This window comes from Python bivittatus, unplaced genomic scaffold (genome assembly GCF_059951505.1).
Source record: "Python bivittatus isolate LINGU-HERP-01145 unplaced genomic scaffold, Pbiv_v1 ctg000390_np1212, whole genome shotgun sequence".
Taxonomy (NCBI): domain Eukaryota; kingdom Metazoa; phylum Chordata; class Lepidosauria; order Squamata; family Pythonidae; genus Python; species Python bivittatus.
In genome coordinates this window covers 3753804-3772281 of record NW_028277070.1, presented here as the reverse complement: position 1 = coordinate 3772281, position 18478 = coordinate 3753804, and the positions used below count along the sequence as shown (strand labels likewise).

General features: G+C 43.0%; 1 protein-coding gene across 1 annotated transcript in view; it reads left to right on the top strand.

Moving 5' to 3' along the window:
- OSBP2 (oxysterol binding protein 2) overlaps nt 1-18478 on the top strand; it is a 126354-nt gene that overhangs the window by 8844 nt on the left and 99032 nt on the right. Inside the window, exon 2 of the mRNA XM_088143863.1 lies at nt 14112-14320. Coding sequence (XP_087999989.1) covers nt 14112-14320 — 209 coding nt within the window. The remainder of the gene's footprint in view (nt 1-14111; nt 14321-18478) is intronic.

Here is an 18478-nt window from a genome sequence, read left to right as displayed (position 1 = left end):
AGTCAGCTTGAAAGGAATTGCTAAGAAGACTCCCCCTCCAAGAAGGTTTTTCATAGTTAATTAAAAAAAAAAACAGGCAAAGAAACCTCACAGGATTTAAAAAGGGCCTTTCCAAACCCCACCAAGCTACCTTTGCTGTCAAGAGGGTGTATCAGCCATCCTAAACGTGCATTTGAATTGGAGAAAGGAAGGAATCCTTGCTGAAAACAGCCTGACCAAACTCATTGGGCATCAACAGAGCTTTTAAAGTGACTGGCAACAGTCAAAGATGCTTTGATCATCTTTCCATCTTTTTGTTTCTAAAAATATTAACTGGGAAGCACCCTTGTTGCAAAGCAGAGCACCAGCCTCAAGGGTCACCTTTATTTCCCATAAGGCCCATGTGCCCCAAAGAGACCCTTACAGAACCCTTACAAATTAAAAACGCTCTGCCACCGTCTCTGCCCACATGCCCGGAAAAAGGGGAAAGGCGGAGTCTCCTTTTTTAAATATACAATTTATATTAACACTTTTTAAAAAGAGGATAAAAACTAATGGAAACTAGTATAAAGTAAAGGAGAAAGGTGGAATCTCCCGACTGGAGCCGTTTCGTCTGTTGGCCTTCTGTCCTAACTGCTGCTTTGTGAATGGCCATGTCCATATGTGAGTGCCTGTGGCAGATCTCCAAATTCCCGTGGGCCACCAGCCCCAAAACTGGGAATCCTTCAAATGCTGTTTTGCAAAGTGCCTAGATGTTAGTATTGAGCAAGCTGCCATCGTCTACTTAAGCCTTTCTTGGATGTTTAAATTTTTTTTTTGCATATATGCATATTCTTCTCACCTGAAATCATTTTCAGAACATACCGAAGTGAGTGGCTTTCCATCTTAAGTTAATATGCTTGTTTTCTAAAGGAGGAGGAGGAGGGTTTGGATTTGTTTAAGAAAAAGCACTTTTCAACAAAATTGAGCACAGTAGTACCTTTTCTAATAAATGCATTCCACCTATATCCGGGAGGGTCTGCAGTGAGGCTTCCCCACGATCCCCCAGAAATCAGGACTGATACAGACATAACCATAAAGGTGCCCTTCAGCTGCAAATGTGCCAGTATTTTCCAGGTCAGCAGTTGCATAATAGGACGACACTGGCAGATTTGCAACTATTCCACCAACATATTTCCCCTGATTAAACTACAAGAGGAGATTAGGATGGGAAAATTTGGGCAAGGAATTAACCAGCCTTCCTCCAAAACGTATCCAGAGGCCCGTCTTACAAAGAGAGAGAATGCGTGTGCACGTGCATATTATCTCCCAATACTAAAGCATTATGCACACTGTTTAGTGGGGGAATATAAACTGCCTGTCAGCATTTCAGTTATTCCATTTTGGGGATTCCACACAGCAAGACAGAGCATCATGTGCACATCACCACCACCATGAACCAATCCGAAGCACATTCTGCTTGTGCTGAAGCGACAAACAATGGTGGATACTCTTAACTGGAAGCTCCCAGCCTTTCTGGACCAGTGGGCAGATTTGAAATTTTGAGAACATATTATGGATACTATCACAGAATGGCTGGCATGGTGGGCATCAGTGCCCACTATCCTTCTACTTTTCCAGGATCCTTTCTACCATCTCCTGAACTTTTGACTGGACAGGTGGACATACCTGAGCTAAAGCCACCTTCCATTTTGTTTTCTAAAAACACAGAGGTGTGTGTAGAGCCATAAGAATTGCTGGAAGTAGTCTTTGATGCTGATGTTGCAACATGCTAGTTCATCATCCAAAGAATCTAAAATACAAAAGAGATCAAAACAATTGGGGGGATGTTGTTGGATGCTAAGTTCAGTGCCCAAGCATACCCTGAAGCTGACTATGGCATGGAAGCAAGGGCACACGCAGAATAACCTGGAAGGGCAGCAGGAAATCTGGAATAAGAGACCTACAGAATCCAGAATACTTTGACCCTACACCAAGTCATTCCATAGTAAAGGACAGAGGTAGGATCCCTTGCACCCCCAGTTGGTGGTGACACACGCACAGCAAAAGAAGGACTTTTTCCAAGCCATGTGGATTGATGGCGGTGGGAAAGAGAGGGGGGGATACAACTTTCAGCCATGCGCAAGGTCAGAGAAATGCCTGCACCCCAAGCACCGACTCTTTGAGAGTCCCTACATTCCACGGAGAGAGCTTTTGGAGAAGGGAAGGAAGATGACCTTGATGGAGATACGCAGGAACTGTTTCCTAGGCAAAAGGGGATGAAGCATTTTTAAGGCCAGAACATCCAGAGAACATTTGGAAGTGGCTCAGAGAGAGACCTCCCTAATTCACGGTAGTATAAGAGGGGGAAGGAGGACCAGCACAATCAGACTTGCGAGATTCTGCTATTGTAGCCCATCTCCATCAAAGTAGTTTTGGGCTACCTGCGGAGTTGATTTTCTGGTCTGGTCTACCTCATGGGGCTGACAGCTTTGAGTCATTTCTAACCATATCACATCCCACGGGGGCTCAAGGACTCTGGAGAAGGAAGATATCCTTTCAGTGTTTTCAAATGAGGTGATTAACAGGCTCAGGGAGAAAAGCAAGGCCCTTGGCTATACTCCTCTCAGCAGCCAGGAACAGGTTCTCCTTGCTTCCTCTCCAACAGCACTAAGAAACTGCAAATGCAGCTTCTTTAAAAACTGCACCCTGCGGCTCTCAAAACCTTCGAAAACACCAGACACTAAAAAGCACTTTACAGCCTAGGAATTCAACCTATTTCCAGATTACACCACTTCTTCCCAACACCCCTCCCCAAAGCATCCGTGCGCAAAAGATGCCCTGCACGAGGCAGAAATGCACCCAATGGCCTGCAGAAGAGAAACTCAACTACGCAAGAGAAACTATGCAAGGAAAAGTACAATTTAGTAGACTGCAATAGAAGCATTAAGCAGCTAGGCCAGGTTGCCGCGGGCTGCCAGTTACAGACGCACACAGAATGTGTGTCGTTGAGAATTTCTGCCTGGGTGTGTTTTAAAGCAAGTTTCAAGCTCTGTTAACGGCAGGAATACACTGCGGATTTACAGTAGCTGGAGGTGAAGTTTCAGTATTTATTGCACATGCGCACGAACACAGCGTTAATAAAAACACGTATGTGAAAGGGACATCAGTGATTGGTTTATTTTATATCTGTCGCAGAATTCCTGACACGACTGAAAGCCGTTGGTGCTTTTTGGCAAAGAAAAACTAGGGTGGTGAAATTATACCCCAAAGCTCCCCCAATATTCACACACCAATATTGTTCTGATGGGAGTATTTAGCTAGCATCTCCCTACCTAACTTGCCTACAAAGAAGACATTGGCCTGTCTGGGCTCGGGCCTAAGGATGGTATGTGTGCAGTCGCCCTTGTGAACTGATTCCCACTAAGATACGACGCGGAGGAAGAAGAGGTTCTCCGTTTGGTCCGCAGTCTGTGCAATCCCTATTCAAAAAACTTTGTACACGTGCCACAGAAAACCTTCCAAAAATGCCACAACCCTGACTGCTAAACATTACAGACTGTTCAAGATATGGACAACCAGCTGCTCCGCCAATTTATGGAGATAGTGCCAAATTAATCTAGGGCCTGCACGTATCTTAAGCTCATTTTTGCAGGAAGCTTTGTATTCCTAGAAATGGGCAATGCAAAGTTTCTGTCCCAAATTTATTTTTCTAAGCTCCAATAAAGACAGGCACAGTGCCCAAGAAATTTGGAGATTACAGGCGTTTTAGTAGCCAGGAATTTGCATCTCTATTGTAACTCTTACAGAACCTAAGCAATACCAGAGCACTGGATTCTGTTTAACAATAAAGGCACAATTTATTTGGCTTCAAGCATCTCACAAAAACAAACAAAACCCACTGGTTCAGTGCGGAGATAACAGCATTTATTGGCTCGTGAATAAAAATAAATATAGGTACAGAGGCTGTGTTCTCGTGTCCCTAATGTCCGAGAAAGCAAATGTACCCTAAAGTTCCAGTTTCCATGCAAGTTAGGCCCAACCACCTATAGCCTGTAGGCAAGATACATGTAAAAAACAGAGAAATAGACCACGTGCATCCAGACGAGAAATTGATTTGTAGTACAGTCCTCTACTTATGGACAGGTTATGGTTCAAGAGGCTGTTCGTAAGTCCATTTTGTTTGTAAGTCCAACCCAGTATAAAAAACATGCCTCTCTTGTGCGACATTGCTACCAAGCATAAGTATGCAGTGTACCATAAACTAACCCTTTCCCTCCTTCTCCTGTCTTCCGGGACCTTCTAGGTTGGAGTTGCAGCCAAGTTTGTTCATATTGGTAAAAGTTCATAACTTGAAAGTTTGTAAGTAGAGGACTGTCTGTAATGAAATAAAAACTTGCAGGGGCTGAGCAATCACCCTACCTGCAAAGAACCAGAGATAACTTTGGAGAAACTATGCAGTGACAGTTACAAAACATGCTTAGAGCCTGGGAAAGTATGAAAAAGAAACTAGAACAGGGTCCACCCTAACTGTTTGGGTGATAAAGAGGGAGGGAAGGAAAACACAGTCAGGTTTTCAGATTTTGTTACTCTAGCCCAGTGTTTCTCAACCTCAGCAGCTTTAAGATGGGTAGACTCCAACTCCCAGCATGCTGGCTGGGGAATTCTGGGAGTTGAAGTCCACCCATCTTAAAGTTGCTGAGGTTGAGAAACACTAGGCTGACCAATAGCAATAAAATTCCAGTCTAACCTGTGGGGTCAGTTTCCTGACCTGGCCTTCCTCAGTGGGCCTTGAGAACCTGAAAAGGTCATCTCTGTGGCTCTCTACGCTATCCCAGGGCCTGGAAGAACAGGCAGATGTTCAGGAACATCAGTCGAGTAGGAGCCATGTGGATCTCTAGGGGGATTCTGTTCCAGAGGCAAGTTGCTGTGAGAGAGAAGACATGCTTCCAAGGTCTGATGACATTGTTCAACTAAAGGGACCCGAAGTGCGCCCTTTCTGCCCAGTCTCGCCAGACAGGCATAAAATGAAAAACATGATTCCTCAAATAACCAGGCCCTATGCCATGAAAGTCTTTATAGGTGATACTAGCACCTTGAATTGCACATGGAAGCCCACTGTCAACCCATGCAGCTTCCAGAGCAGGGGTGTCACACAGGCACACTGCGGCATGTCCATCACTGCCCGTGCCACCGCATTCTGGAGGGCACTCCTTCCGTCTTCAGAGCCATTCCATGAATACTGGTCTATGTTCACTGCTGAAAACAATGGTTCTCTTTTTATGGTTTGCACTGGCATTACCGTCATGCTTACAATGCAGTATGGTTTGTAAAAGTGAAATCCAACAGAATGCAGTGTGGAAGGGGAAAGGGGAAGGGGAAGGGGAAGGGGAAGGGGAAGGGAAGGGAAGGGAAGGGAAGGGAAGGGAAGGGAAGGGAAGGGAAGGGAAGGGACACCTGTCTAATTTGTAGATCAGGACCAGAGCACCTACCTTTATATTTATTCCAATAAGCACATTGCAGCTTCTCCAACTACCTGTCAGATTCTGGGCATGCAAATCTGTTTCAAGAGCAAGCCCCAAGAAGTAAGCTCCTTTCTCCTGCTCAGAACTGGACCTCGCCTGGGGCTTGAGTGACCTTGTCAGCCAAGATGCTTGAGCAAAGCTGAATCCAGTTCCTCTTCAAAGGCTCTTTTGTCCTTCAGACTCTTCTGGGAAGACTGGAACTCCTCTTTGCTCAAGCAGTGCCAAGGGCCTGAATGATTTAAGTGCAGATGTCCTGCCAGCAACCCATTATAATGAATTCTGGGATCCTACAGACAAAACCAAAGCATTTCATCAAAGAGCAGCTGGGTGCGTGGGTGGACCTGTCTCCAAGTCAGGCCCTTCTGTGTCAATAGGCTCATCCTGAGCGGGATCATGGATAACAAATGGTTAATTTGATGCCGACCTCATAGAAGGTATGTATTCCATTTTTGGATTTGCCGTTCCCAAACACTGGGCAACGACAGGACATCTTTTTGGAAGGAATCAACGGTTTTTAAATATGGGCAAAATGGCACTGACTGAAAAATAAACACAGCAGCAAAGGGTATAGAAAAATCCTTTAATTAAGGATGGTTTTATTCAGATTCGATCTTCTTTTTCTACTTGTATCAACAAAGTAATTCCCCACAGATTATTTTGGCCTGTGTAAAAGTCTTTTGGAGTATAAATACTGATTTAAATGTTTATGTAATCTATTTCAAGATTATAGATGGAGATGTATAAACACCACATAAGCAAGCTGTGGGTTTTTTCCTCACCCAGACCTAATTGTGTGCATTTTAATTTTTTTAAAATATTTAATGTTTTATTGATATTTTGTTTGTCAGAGAAAGAAGCCATATTCACACAGAACAAGCCACAATCTCACCAATCCTTGCAGATGAGCTGTGTGTTAGACATTCAGTACAACTTGATTGTTCCTGCTTTGTATCTGTTTATTCGCCTGGTTGCTAAAGAAAACACAGAGAGTTTGTTTAGTACCTTCTAAAGAGGGATTCCAGCTTGGTGGTTCTCCATACAGAAGTAAACGTTGAACCCAGACAAGACTTGGCTTGTAAAAAGGGTGACAAGCCAAAGTCCCAGGTTTGTAAAATTAATTGAAGTCCTCCCAGTTACATACTCCACAATATTGGTCAGTCTGGCTGGGGCTAATGGAAGATGTAGAACTAAATCACCCGGAAGACACCAATTGAGTTAAGCCAACCTTTCCTTGTATCTTTGGCACCTACCTCTATGTTCAAGGCCACAGATGTCCGTGTGAACCCTGTTCTCCAAAACCACTGCTTAACCACTGGTTGCATTGTTAGCTTCAATTCCCAAGTCATCTTAATGATGTCGTGGCTTCTTCCTTCCTCCTCTAACATATCTCCTCATCTCCAGATCCTCTTTTTTTCCCCTCTTTGTTTTTCCAAGCACCCTAATATAGGATTTTTCCTTTTCTTAGCGCAGTTTATGATACTGCAGGCTCCCTTTTTTTCTTTTAGCGTGTACAGACTTTTATACAACAGTAACATCTTTATGTAGTGTATGCCATGCTTTGTTCAGAAAGATCAATTGCTATGTTTTGAAAGCTCAATAAAATTATTTCATTCAAAAGACCCATGTTGCCTCCAAAGTCTGAACTCTGTCATTTCGTTTTGTAGACTTAGCTGCCAATGCCTGGCGCAACTGGTCATACAGTGCTGTCTTTGAATTCTGGGGATGATAAATAATTTACGATGATCTCTAATCAGCAAGAGCATGCCCAAAAAAGTGGGCACAGATGTTTACAGAGCTCTGTACACATTTTTGCCACTTCTTGAGACAATGAAGGCTGTGCTACAAACTGCCAAGAAATCAGCAGAATCTGTGTAAAGAATCCAAGCTTGAACAGGCTTGATTTTTTCAACCAGAAAGGAAAAACTGAAATATTTACAGAGTTACCAAAAGCAGCAGCAGTACGTACATTGTAGGAAGCTTGCAAAACATCCCAGATTAATCATTGGCATTTCTGACCTATTAAAATATTTTTTTGCCACTCTCTAGCCTTATTTATTTGATAAGAGCTTCTTTAGACACTCCCTATGTCTCACAAGTCTTTTTTTATCATACTGTTGTAAAACATACATAATACTTTATATTATTTTGATACCATGATATTTGTATAGTATTGACTAAAGATTAACAGTCTAATATTTAGATAATTTAGACCACTGAAGATTAAAAAGAGAGAAGTACTGTATTAGTATTAATTATGATTTAAAATGTCAGTGTGAATGAGCATAAGATTATTTAGCTTTTTCGACAAGTCTCGCACAATACAAACCTTTGACTGCCAGGAAGTAAATGCATCGGTCATTTTGTATAGGTTTGCAATACCTTTGGGTGCCACCGTGTGATGGAATGGAATTATGTAGGCCAGGCCCAGGGAGATAAACATTTTCTTAGCTCGCTGGAGGAGCGTGGGAGCTACAAGAGGATGAGGCTGGCACCTCCCTGAGGAATTCACAATGTTGTGGCTGGCATTACTTGGGAGCTGAGGTTTCCGTTTGGGAAGATTCTTGCTAGAGGTTGTAGCTAATAAACATAGCTGGACTGAATTTGCATTGTCTCTTGGAGTTCCTTGGGCTAGGCCTGACATCAATCTTCCCAGACTCAACCCCAGCTCCCAAGTCAGCCAGCCACAACAGTGTGAATTCCTCAGGGAGGTGCCAGCCTCATCCTCTTGTACCTCCCACGCTCTTGCGGCGAGCTAAGAAAATGTTTATCTCCCTGAGCCTGGCCTTCATAATTCCATTCCATCACACACCAACACTGTGAATTGAATTTTGACAGCTTATGCACTCAGGAGGGAGAAAAGTAAGGAGACCTTATTTTGCTAATGCACTTATTGCATAAAATGGATTGTACATACATTTTAGAATGAAGCTACGAAACAAGATCGGAGCTGCCAAGTTCAGTCAGATCAATGATCCAGCTTTCTGGCAGGGCAAAAAATAGGAAGTCAGATGACCCACAGTCACATCGACAAGGTGGAGCAGTCAGCTGATGGCACAACAGGAAAAGAGTAGCACATATTTCTTCTACGAAGCACACAATTAAGTACATTTTCACTTTGTGGGCATTATCTAAGCAAAAGAAGAGGGTATTCCTTCACTAAATACTGTTTATCAGCAACTTGCTCTTAATAATAATAACAATTTATTGAATTTATATGCTGTCTGACTCCCAGCACATCTGGGCGGTTGTCTAGGTCTCTCCAAGAAGCTTGTTTCAAACATTGTTAGGGACCCTGACTGTGCTCTCCTGCATATTTACGTTTCATGGTTTTAATGGTTTTACTGCTTTTTGTTATTTTTTTTCATTATTTGTTGTACTCTTCTTTTTTAACTTTGTTCTCTGCCCAGAGTCACATATGTGAGATGGGCGGCTATATACATTTACAAAACAAACAAACAGGTATGGACATTTATAAATGTGTGATACTTTAATTTCAGAGCTAAGGCTTTCCGAAATTCATTGCTTAATGCAGTTTCTCAACCTTGACAACTTTAAGATAGGTGGACTTCAACTCCCAGAATTCCCCAGCCAGCTGGGGAATTCTGGGAGTTGAAGTCCACCTATCTTAAAGTTGCCAAGGTTGAGAAACACTGGCCTAATGGTTTTGTCTTTCCAAAAAAGCCCAAAGGCAAAAGTAAACTATGTGTATGCATGTGCTTATAAGTACAGGTAGTCCTTGCATAACAACGGTAACTGGGACCGGCAACTCTGTCACTAAGCCCCACAGTCATAAAATGCAACCCATGCCCTTTCTCCCTTGAAACAGTAAGAGCAAATTCATATTTTAATCTTCAAAATACAATGAAAAATCTTCAAAGCTTCAAGGCTGCAGGTCGGTGTTGTCCACAGAAAGTTCAGATCCAGAATCCATTTCCACTAATCTCGGTTATGCTGGAAAGCCATTGACTCGTTCACTAGTGTAGACAACTGGACTCCTTTGTAGTAATCCAGTTTTGAATCTGTACTTTGTAGCAATCCAGATTCCAAGTCGGAAAGGTGATTTGGAGCATGTAGAAGTGCTCCTGTTGCACCTGCAGGACCTCCTTAAGGAAGCGACATTTCTCAGTATCAGGGAAAAAAAAGATGAGCCAACAAGTAAGACATGCACACTCAATGGGCGCTCCAAGTCACCACCTCCCCTTTGAATCCAGATCGATGCACAGGCTGCTTGTAGATGGCAGTCCCGTTTGTACAGCCTATAATGTGGCTTGTGTGGTTTAGGGTCTGAATGTTGTGTAGACACATTTACAGTCTGTTTTATGGGCTAAAGTCAGCAGGAAAAGTCTTACAAGGATATATAGAATTCAAGATCTCATCCGTTTGAGGAAAGCGCTATTTCCAGAGTCAAGGTCGAGAAACAGGAAACCAGGACAAACTTGGAGTCAAAAGGATTAAGCAAACCAGAGGGTCCTGAGGTCATCCCAGGAAAGCTGAAAGTCCAGGAATCAGAGGCAAGGAGCTGACCAATGGGGTCGAGGCTGTAGGCACCTTCTAATCCAGTGTTTCTCAAGCTTGGCAACTTTAAGATGGGTGGACTTCAACTCCCAGAACTTCCAGAATTCTGGGAGTTGAAGTCCACCCGTCTTAAAGTTGCCAAGGTTGAGAAACACTGCCACTGAGCCTGGCAGCAGCACCCATATTAACCCAACCATTAACTCTGTGTAGACAGCATTGCATCTACTGGTTTCCCTGCCAGGAATCTCCCCTCTTTAGGAACTGGGGAGCAGGGTGGGAGGTCAACTTTTCAGCAGCCCTACCTGGTCCAGCAACTTGTTCCACTGAAATCTGTAAATCCACAGAGCCCTTCTGGATCCAGTCCCTTCCATCTTCCTTGGAGAGATAAGACATTCATATCGTTTTGTCAGACGTAGTTTGATGTACGACCCCAGTGTCAACCGATTGTGATTAAACAAACTGTGCTGTAGGGCAACGTGTGAAATTGGTGCTTCGTCTCTTCCTATGAAATCACTTTTCACAAAATGTATTAAGACTTTGACCAGCCATCCAAGAGAAAGACTGACAACACATCAAAGGACAGAAAATGACAGAATAAGAATTCATGTTTAATACATTTAAATACAGCTGTTTAATTGATAAATTATTACTTGCTTTGTATTTCATAGGGTTGTTTTAATGAACACCAGGATATCATTATGGATATGGGAAGTGGGATAAAACCTGATTAAATAAATTGAAATGGGAAACGGGATAAAAGTAGGTTTAGTAGGTTGTTTGTAATTGGTAGCCCATATGAGGAAGATCAAAGCTCCCCCTCCATGAAGTTATATAACCCAGCAAGAAATCCTGCAATTGCTATGGTAACCTCTTTTTATCTGAATTAAGTAATGCAGGACTCAGCTGAACCACAGAGGCACTACGAAGAAGAAAGTTATAAGATGCAGCCCAAATCTCATGTTCTTCAACAACAACCACAATTAAATGTATTTGAAATGGGGAGTATGAAGCAGTTCTATGACCAAAAAAAACCTGGTTGATGAACATCAACCATCAGTTTCAGTTATGTTAATGTCAACATTACAGATCCCACTGGGAAAAAAAAGACTGTCTGTTTCTACAGTGACAGACCTAAGGCACCTTACAATGAAGACACAACTAATTGTTATACTCATCCATCCTTGTCTGATCTTCAAGAGCTAAGCAGGGTTGGGACTCATTAGAAATTGGAAGAGGGAACACCAGCAAATCTCAGGGCTGAAGGCTAGATGGGAGAAGGCAGTAGCAAACTGTTTCCCGGAAACTGGACATGTTCTTGAAGCCACCAGGAGTCAAAGGATAGTTTAACTTTTATCTTTGCATAAAGCTTTATTATTTTTCAAAGTGCTACTGTAGAGAGAGGACAACACAGCATGGGATCAGAGCAAACAGGAAACACTTTGAAAATGTCCAGAGTTCCAGGTTTTGCCATTTCTCCTCATCAAAGCAGAGGTGGGCAAAATGTTACAACAAGGTCAAAAAATGGCCCATCCCTGAAGCATCCTCTTCTAATCACACCAGAAGCGTTCTGATGTCTTAAAGGCCTGTTCTTGGGTTGCTGAGAAGTTGCAATCTTGAAATGGAGTTGGGCATGGCCTGTTTTGAGATCCCCCCCACTTCCAGCAAACTTTTTAGCCCATTTTATCATATATTCTTTCACTTGTTCTTCTGGCTCATATTTCAACAGAAGTTTATACATTTTTAGCAATAACATGTTCATCATTAGTACATAGTTCTATTTCAAACTCAATCTTATATTGTTCAAAACCATAAAATCTTTTATCCACTTTAAGCCTTTCTGATAATTGTACATAAAAGAACCTTTGACAAAAATACCCTTCTGTTGTCAAATCTTCTCTTGATTTCATTTTACAATCCCCTTGAGAGAATTCTAGTATATCACAGTCAGTTAACCATTTATGTTCACTTACCATTTCTCGTCTATAAAATGCTTCTTGCACTGAAAGCCACAAAGGCGTTTTTGGGCAAAATCTAAGTTTATATTTATTCCATACTCTAAGAATAGCCTGTCTGACATAATGATTTTTAAAGTCTACTTTCACCTTGGCTTTATCATACCAAAGATATCGATGCCACCCAAATCTCAGATCATGGCTTTATAAATCCAATCACCTATTTCTTTCATCCAAACGGAACAGCAGGCAGCAAAATATAGTTTCAAGTCTGGTAAGCCCAATGCTGCTCTTTCCTTCGCATCTTGTAGTACCTTATATTTAACTTGTGGTTTTTTCCCTTGCCATACAAATTTAGGTACATCTTTCTGCCATTGTTTAAATGGTACATCAGTTGTCAGAATAGGGATTGCCTGAAACAGACACAACACAGAATAGTGTTGATATTGGCTTTAAACCTAATTGTCCTTTATTCCCCTAAGCTACATCTCTTTAATCTTTTAAAACAGGCTAATAAATTCCTAGAAACTCACCTGCAGAGTAAGTTAAGGCAGCTGCAAACAAAACACCCAGGGCTTAAAAGGGCAGATTCAACTACTACTGTGGGGCATGAAAACATTTCGGCAGGAAATACTTAAATATCCCTCTGAACATCACCCTTGAAACAAAGTCTGTTTGTCAGCTCCAAGGAGGACCACAGAGGAGATCAACAAAACAGCCAGTCCGGTGGTTAACAGCTACCACACACCGAGATGGGAGACAGTTTTGTAAATTAAAGCTCATATCTGAACCACAGCACAGCTACATCAACAAGATCAAAGCATGCTCTGATAGCGCACAATATACTAGGTACAAAAATAGAGCAATTAACTTCATTAAAGACTAGACTCCCTTGGACTGAGCTCAACTCCTGTTGAAAGCTTGGAAACACTCAAGCAGTTTTATTAGAAAAACAGAAAAGATGGCTAACACATGTAGGATAGAGGGGTGTCAGATGAAACCTGTTCTCTTACATCATCATAAACTGAGTTACAAAAATAAAATAATACAAATAAGCAGGTCAGGACAAGGTGCAAATATATGTTCACCTGACGTTGTGTTTGCAAGCATGAACACAAACAGATTTCTCCCTAGAAGCTGCAAACCAGGTAAATCTCTCAGTAGCCCTGGGAACATTATCCCTAGTAGACCACAGAAGAAAATTGATTTTATAACAATTCTCATCGGTCCCAACGCCCTGCAGAAATAGGATGATGAAGCAAATTCAAGAGGCCTCTCTCACATCTGTTCTACCCAAAGACGTGAACTGTAGGGAATATTTTGAAACTTGCCTTCAACAACGGCCAGCGGCCTCAACTACATTCACACTCAACTTAAAAGTCTTTAACTCTGAACTGGTAGATATTTTTTATAGTGAGGGGAGTTGTTAATTGAAGGGAGCCAAGGTGACATCTTATTACTTGGTAGGACACTGAAATCCCATTCACTTGCCCAAACTTGCTACTTGATTATTTCCTTTGCAGCAGAAGAGGAGAGATGGCAAGATGCTCGTGGAGAGCAATGAGCTAAGAGTTGCTGAAGGGTAGATCTAGCATGTCTACTAAGTGACAAATGAACCTGCCTTTGTCCAACATAGCATTTTTTTTTTGTTTTTTTACTATTCTGGATGGAAACAAGTGCCACAGCTTGAGCCAATACTTACAAATGTCTATATGCATTGCTGCTCTTAACAGAGGTTATTCCAGTTTTTGCCCAGAGAAAAGAGGTTAGAGCAGTGCTTCTCAACCTTGGCAACTTTAAGCTGTGTGGACTTCAACTCCCAGAATTCCCCAGCCAGCTTAAAGTTACCAAGGTTGAGAAGCACTGGGCTAGAGTACACTTAGGCACTTCTGGACACCTTTCAGGATCGTTTCTTTCCAACCTTCAGTTGGGTTGAAAAGAATTAAAAAAAAAAATTCCCAAAGCCATAACCTGGGAACACACCATGAAAGGAAGTCAGCATTTGACGATCCCTGTTTCTGGATCCCGGGTTGGAAAGGATTTTCCCCGTGCGATAGCAAAAGAATCTTTTTTCTGGCTGAGAAAAGTATGATTGGGAGAGTTGTATTTTCCAGTAGGAACTACGTGAGAGCCTTACATTCTCTCTTTGATGCTTTTGCAGGACTCAAGCAGAAATGGCCCACACCTGTCGAGGAACCATCAACTTGTCCACGGCTCACATCGATACAGAGGATTCTTGCAATATTATCCTTTCTAACGGAGGAAGGACGTACCATTTAAAAGCTAGCTCGGAAGTGGAGCGGCAGCGGTGGGTCACGGCCTTGGAGCTGGCTAAGGCCAAGGCCATCCGAATAAGGAGCAACCAGTCAGGTAGATATACGTGGATGTGGGAGGACTCTGAAAAAGTTCTGGCAAGTTCATGTCCTCCTAACAAAGACCCCAGATTGGGGGTGGTGAGTGTACTGGAGAAGCAGAATAAGGAAGAACTTCATGGAACGTGTTTGGAAGTTGGGCAATGTGGGGATATTATCTTAAATAGTAATTCTGAGCAGATGTTTAAGGGAATGTGAACTTCTGCTTTGGGTGAAGGAAGGTGAACCTTTCATAGTGTGATGGAATGGAAGTATGAAGGCCAAGCTCAGGGAGATAAGCATTTTCTTAGCTCACCGCAAGAGCGTGGGAACTACAAGAGGATGAGACTGGCACCTCCCTGAGGAATTCACACTGTTGTGGCTGGAGGACTTTGGGAACTGGGGTTTCAGTCATGGAAGATTCTTGCTAGAGGTTGTAGCTAATAAACATAGCTGGACTGGATTTGCATGGTCTCTTGGAGTTCCTTGGGCTAGGCCTGACACATAGACAGGTTTTGCACAGCAGCTGAAGTTTCTGCAGCAGGAGCAACAGGACTTGTAAGAATTTGGTCAGTTCTGCATGAATCAGTATAACGTGTAGATTTTCATTTAGGCGTCGGTTGGTTGTCTGAAGCATTCAGCTTTTTAAATAACCTTTTTGGGAGCTTTGCCTCTTGATCCACCTGCGGTTTGTAAGCTCTCGTGGCCTATTTCTTAACTGTTATCCATTTGACGCAAATACGTAGCTTTAGAATGGCGTACAGTCCTTCTCCCCCTGTGAGTGACAGGGAACTGGTTTTGCAGTGGACCGTGCTGGAATGAGTAGGCTCTTCTAGATTTGCGAATTAACTTGGCTTTCTCTGACAGAGAATTCCAGCTGGTGCCTGTTGCTTGCGCTTAAAAAGCATAAAAACCATTTGGCAATCAATCTTCTTTTCCTAACAGAATGTGCCAACTGTTTGTGAAGCCGTGCATAGTCTATTACGCTTGATCACCATTCATTAATGTTGGCATTCTGGAAGTGTGAAACCAGGAGCATTGCCCTCTGTCTAGTACAGTGTTTCTCAACCTTGGCAACTTGAAGAGGTGTGGACTTCAACTCCCAGAATTACCCAGCCAGCCATGCTGGCTGGGGAATTCTGGGAGTTGAAGTCCACACCTCTTCAAGTTGCCAAGGTTGAGAAACACTGATCTAGTATAACGTTAAATTATAGAGTCCTAGAATTGAAAGTGGTCCTTGAGGACCTCAAGTCTTCTTGCTCAGCACAGGAATGCAAATTAAAGCCTCCCATCGAATGGCTGTCCAGCCTCCGTTTGGATGCCTGCCGTCTTGCATTTGAACTGGATTCTCTCAACTCCCAGCCTTAACCACCACGCTACGTTTGCTGTCCGGATCAACATTTGAAGTGCTGGGCTCCTCCTTAGTTACAAACTTCATTCCATTTCTGAGCTTTTGGAAGAAGAGGAAGGAGTTCTGCACCCCCTTTATCAAAGCAGATGCAGCAGTGCACACTCCTTTCCTTAATTCTGCTTTTGCAGAGAGCCGATGCTGCATAGGGGTTAAGTGCCAAACTGGCACTGGGGAGACTTGGTTCAAATCCTCCCCCTTAGCCACAGAAGCTCCCTGGAGGACTTTGGCCCAGGTGCTCTCTCTGCGCCCAACCTATCGCGTGGGGAAAATGGGAGGGGGGAGCCATTTGTGTGCCAGCTTCAACTGAAGGAAAGATGAGATTCTAACAAGGAAGGAAGGGAGGGGAGGGGAGGGGGATTGTGGCAGGGCTACTGGTGGGAAAGGGCATTCTGCAGTAAATGCTTACCTGAGTTGCAAAATCTGGGCCCACTGAAGTTTTCCAAAATCACTATAAGGGTTTGAGATTCAGGAACTCTTATCAGGCCGTTGGGTTGGAGCAAAACACCAAAAAAAGGTAATGTCCCCCTCTAGTCCAGCTCAACTCCCAGCAGCCCCCTGGACACACCGCTGCAATGTTCGATTGCCATTCCTCTTGTCAGAACCCTCCCGACAGGAGGCAAGAATCACACAGACGTCAGGGAGGTGCTTTAATGCAAGACTTAAGGGAAGGTGCCGAACCTTGGAAACTGCGGTGGGAACCTCCAGCCCTCTTTTATCAGTGAATTCGTTAAGGCTGAGTCTCTTTCAAAGATTTGAATCTCTACTTCCTGGGCTCTCTGGAGTAGGCTGCAGTTTCCTAGATATTTTATTTTATTTTTTATTTATTATTAAATTTGTAGGCCACCCGTCTCCCCCAACGGGTGACTTTGGGTGGCTCACAATTAAAAAATCAAAAGCCCAGAAACAATTAAAATACCCCATAAACAATTAAATTACTCAATCCCCAAAAATCCACTATAAAAACAAACCCTAAGATAAGCCACTAACAAACTTCTCTTCCATCTGCAGATTATTCGTGTCTAACGTTCCTTCCATTTCTTTCTCCGCCTCTTCACCATCTCCCATAGCTTCCTCCTGGGATGTTTTTTTGACTTATTCACTTATCGGAGATTCTCCTGTCCAAGAACTAACCAGGCTTAACTGTGCTCAGCATGGTTGCATAGACAAGGTCCCCCAGATGGGGGTGGATAAATGTCCTGGAACGATTCCTGTATCTGGTTGGATTGAGAAGAGCCTTTACACATACATTGGGGTGGATGCATAAATGTAAAGATTTTCTTTTTATTGTTTAGCGTAAGGCACCCTGAGTGGTTTTGGGGTTGGGTGGGCTCCAAATCTCATAAATAAATAAATGGATCGTAAGGCACAGAGTGGTGATGCTCTGCAGATCTCTCCACCGTTTGCTGAGAATTTGAAACAAGCAAACATTTTGCCTCGTCGTTTTGTTTGTTTCGCAATACAAATTTTGGCTATTAAAGTCATGGCGTTATGCCTTTACGATTAAAGTGGCTGAGTGGCAGGTTGATTTATTGAATCATTACTGATATGGGAAGAATGGTTAAGTATCTATTTTCAATATTGTCCTGAAAACACCTTCAAAAGTCAGAAGGAATACTGGGGAAAATAAAATATTGGGCACCAAGAACACATTTCTGAATGAATGAACCGAAAGGTAGCCATAGATACTGGCGCTGCTGCCCCATTCAAAGAGCTTCAGCTGGCAATTTTCAAAGCGTTTTACTGTGTTGTTTTTTGGAGAGATCCACTAGCAAGTATAAAAATAGTCCCTTGAAAACAGCTTCCGTAATGTTTTGATTGATTGACGTTGTGAATTCAACTCCTCTTCACTTTAGATTTAAATTCACTTTAGGAGTGGAAGTGAATTTGGGGCACGGCTCTCAAGAATGAAGATGGTCTTTTAACTCTTTATGAACATTGCTAGGGCTTTTCTTACCATCCTTTTAAAACTTTTTACACTCTTTCCCCTTCCAGATGTTTCCAAGAGATTTCAGAAATGGGCTCTTGCCTCAGACCAGTTTGAATCCTCCTCAGCCAACAGGCAGCCATACTAGAGGAGTCTGTTCCATCCAATTGCTTGTTCAGGTCGCCCGGTTTTCATACTGCTTCGAAGAGCAATTAGTGGCCTTGCCCAGGTTTTATTGACATCTGTCACTAAATACAGTTGCTCTTCGTCCCAGGTTTCTCGCTCTCTAAGTTTGCAAATGATTCCTGGTGATTTTTATGGTGTATGGGTAGCCTTTTTAGTGTTTGAAAGGGGAATTGTCCTTCAAATCAGGCTAACCCCTTGTGATCATGTGGACACAACTGTGTAGCTTTCTTAGCAACTGTCTGGAAGTAGCTTGTATTGTTACCTTCTAGTTTTTTTTTCCAACTTCCTAACTGATCTTACAACTCTGAACTTCCCTGGTAGTCTCTCATCCAGGGAGTGCCAGCTCTCACCCTGCTTAGTTTTCTTTATAGCTCAACCAGGGTGCCCACGTTCAGCCTTGAGGAACGCCTATGGCATCTCCTGCCTCTGCCTGTGTGGACCCCATTGGATCTCTTGAGGAGACCCTGCTCTCCTGTGTGTGCTGCTGTTTTCTCTCCCTTTGGCGTAATGGGTGGGAGCATTCTGAAATAAGAAGAGGCAGCCCCATGGGGGAGGCCCTCTGGGGATGTCACTTCCTTTATTTCCAGCCTCTTTGGATGAAAACTTCCCAGCTCTTGCTGCCTCCTCTCTGAAGCCCCTTACACGAGTGTTAGGAT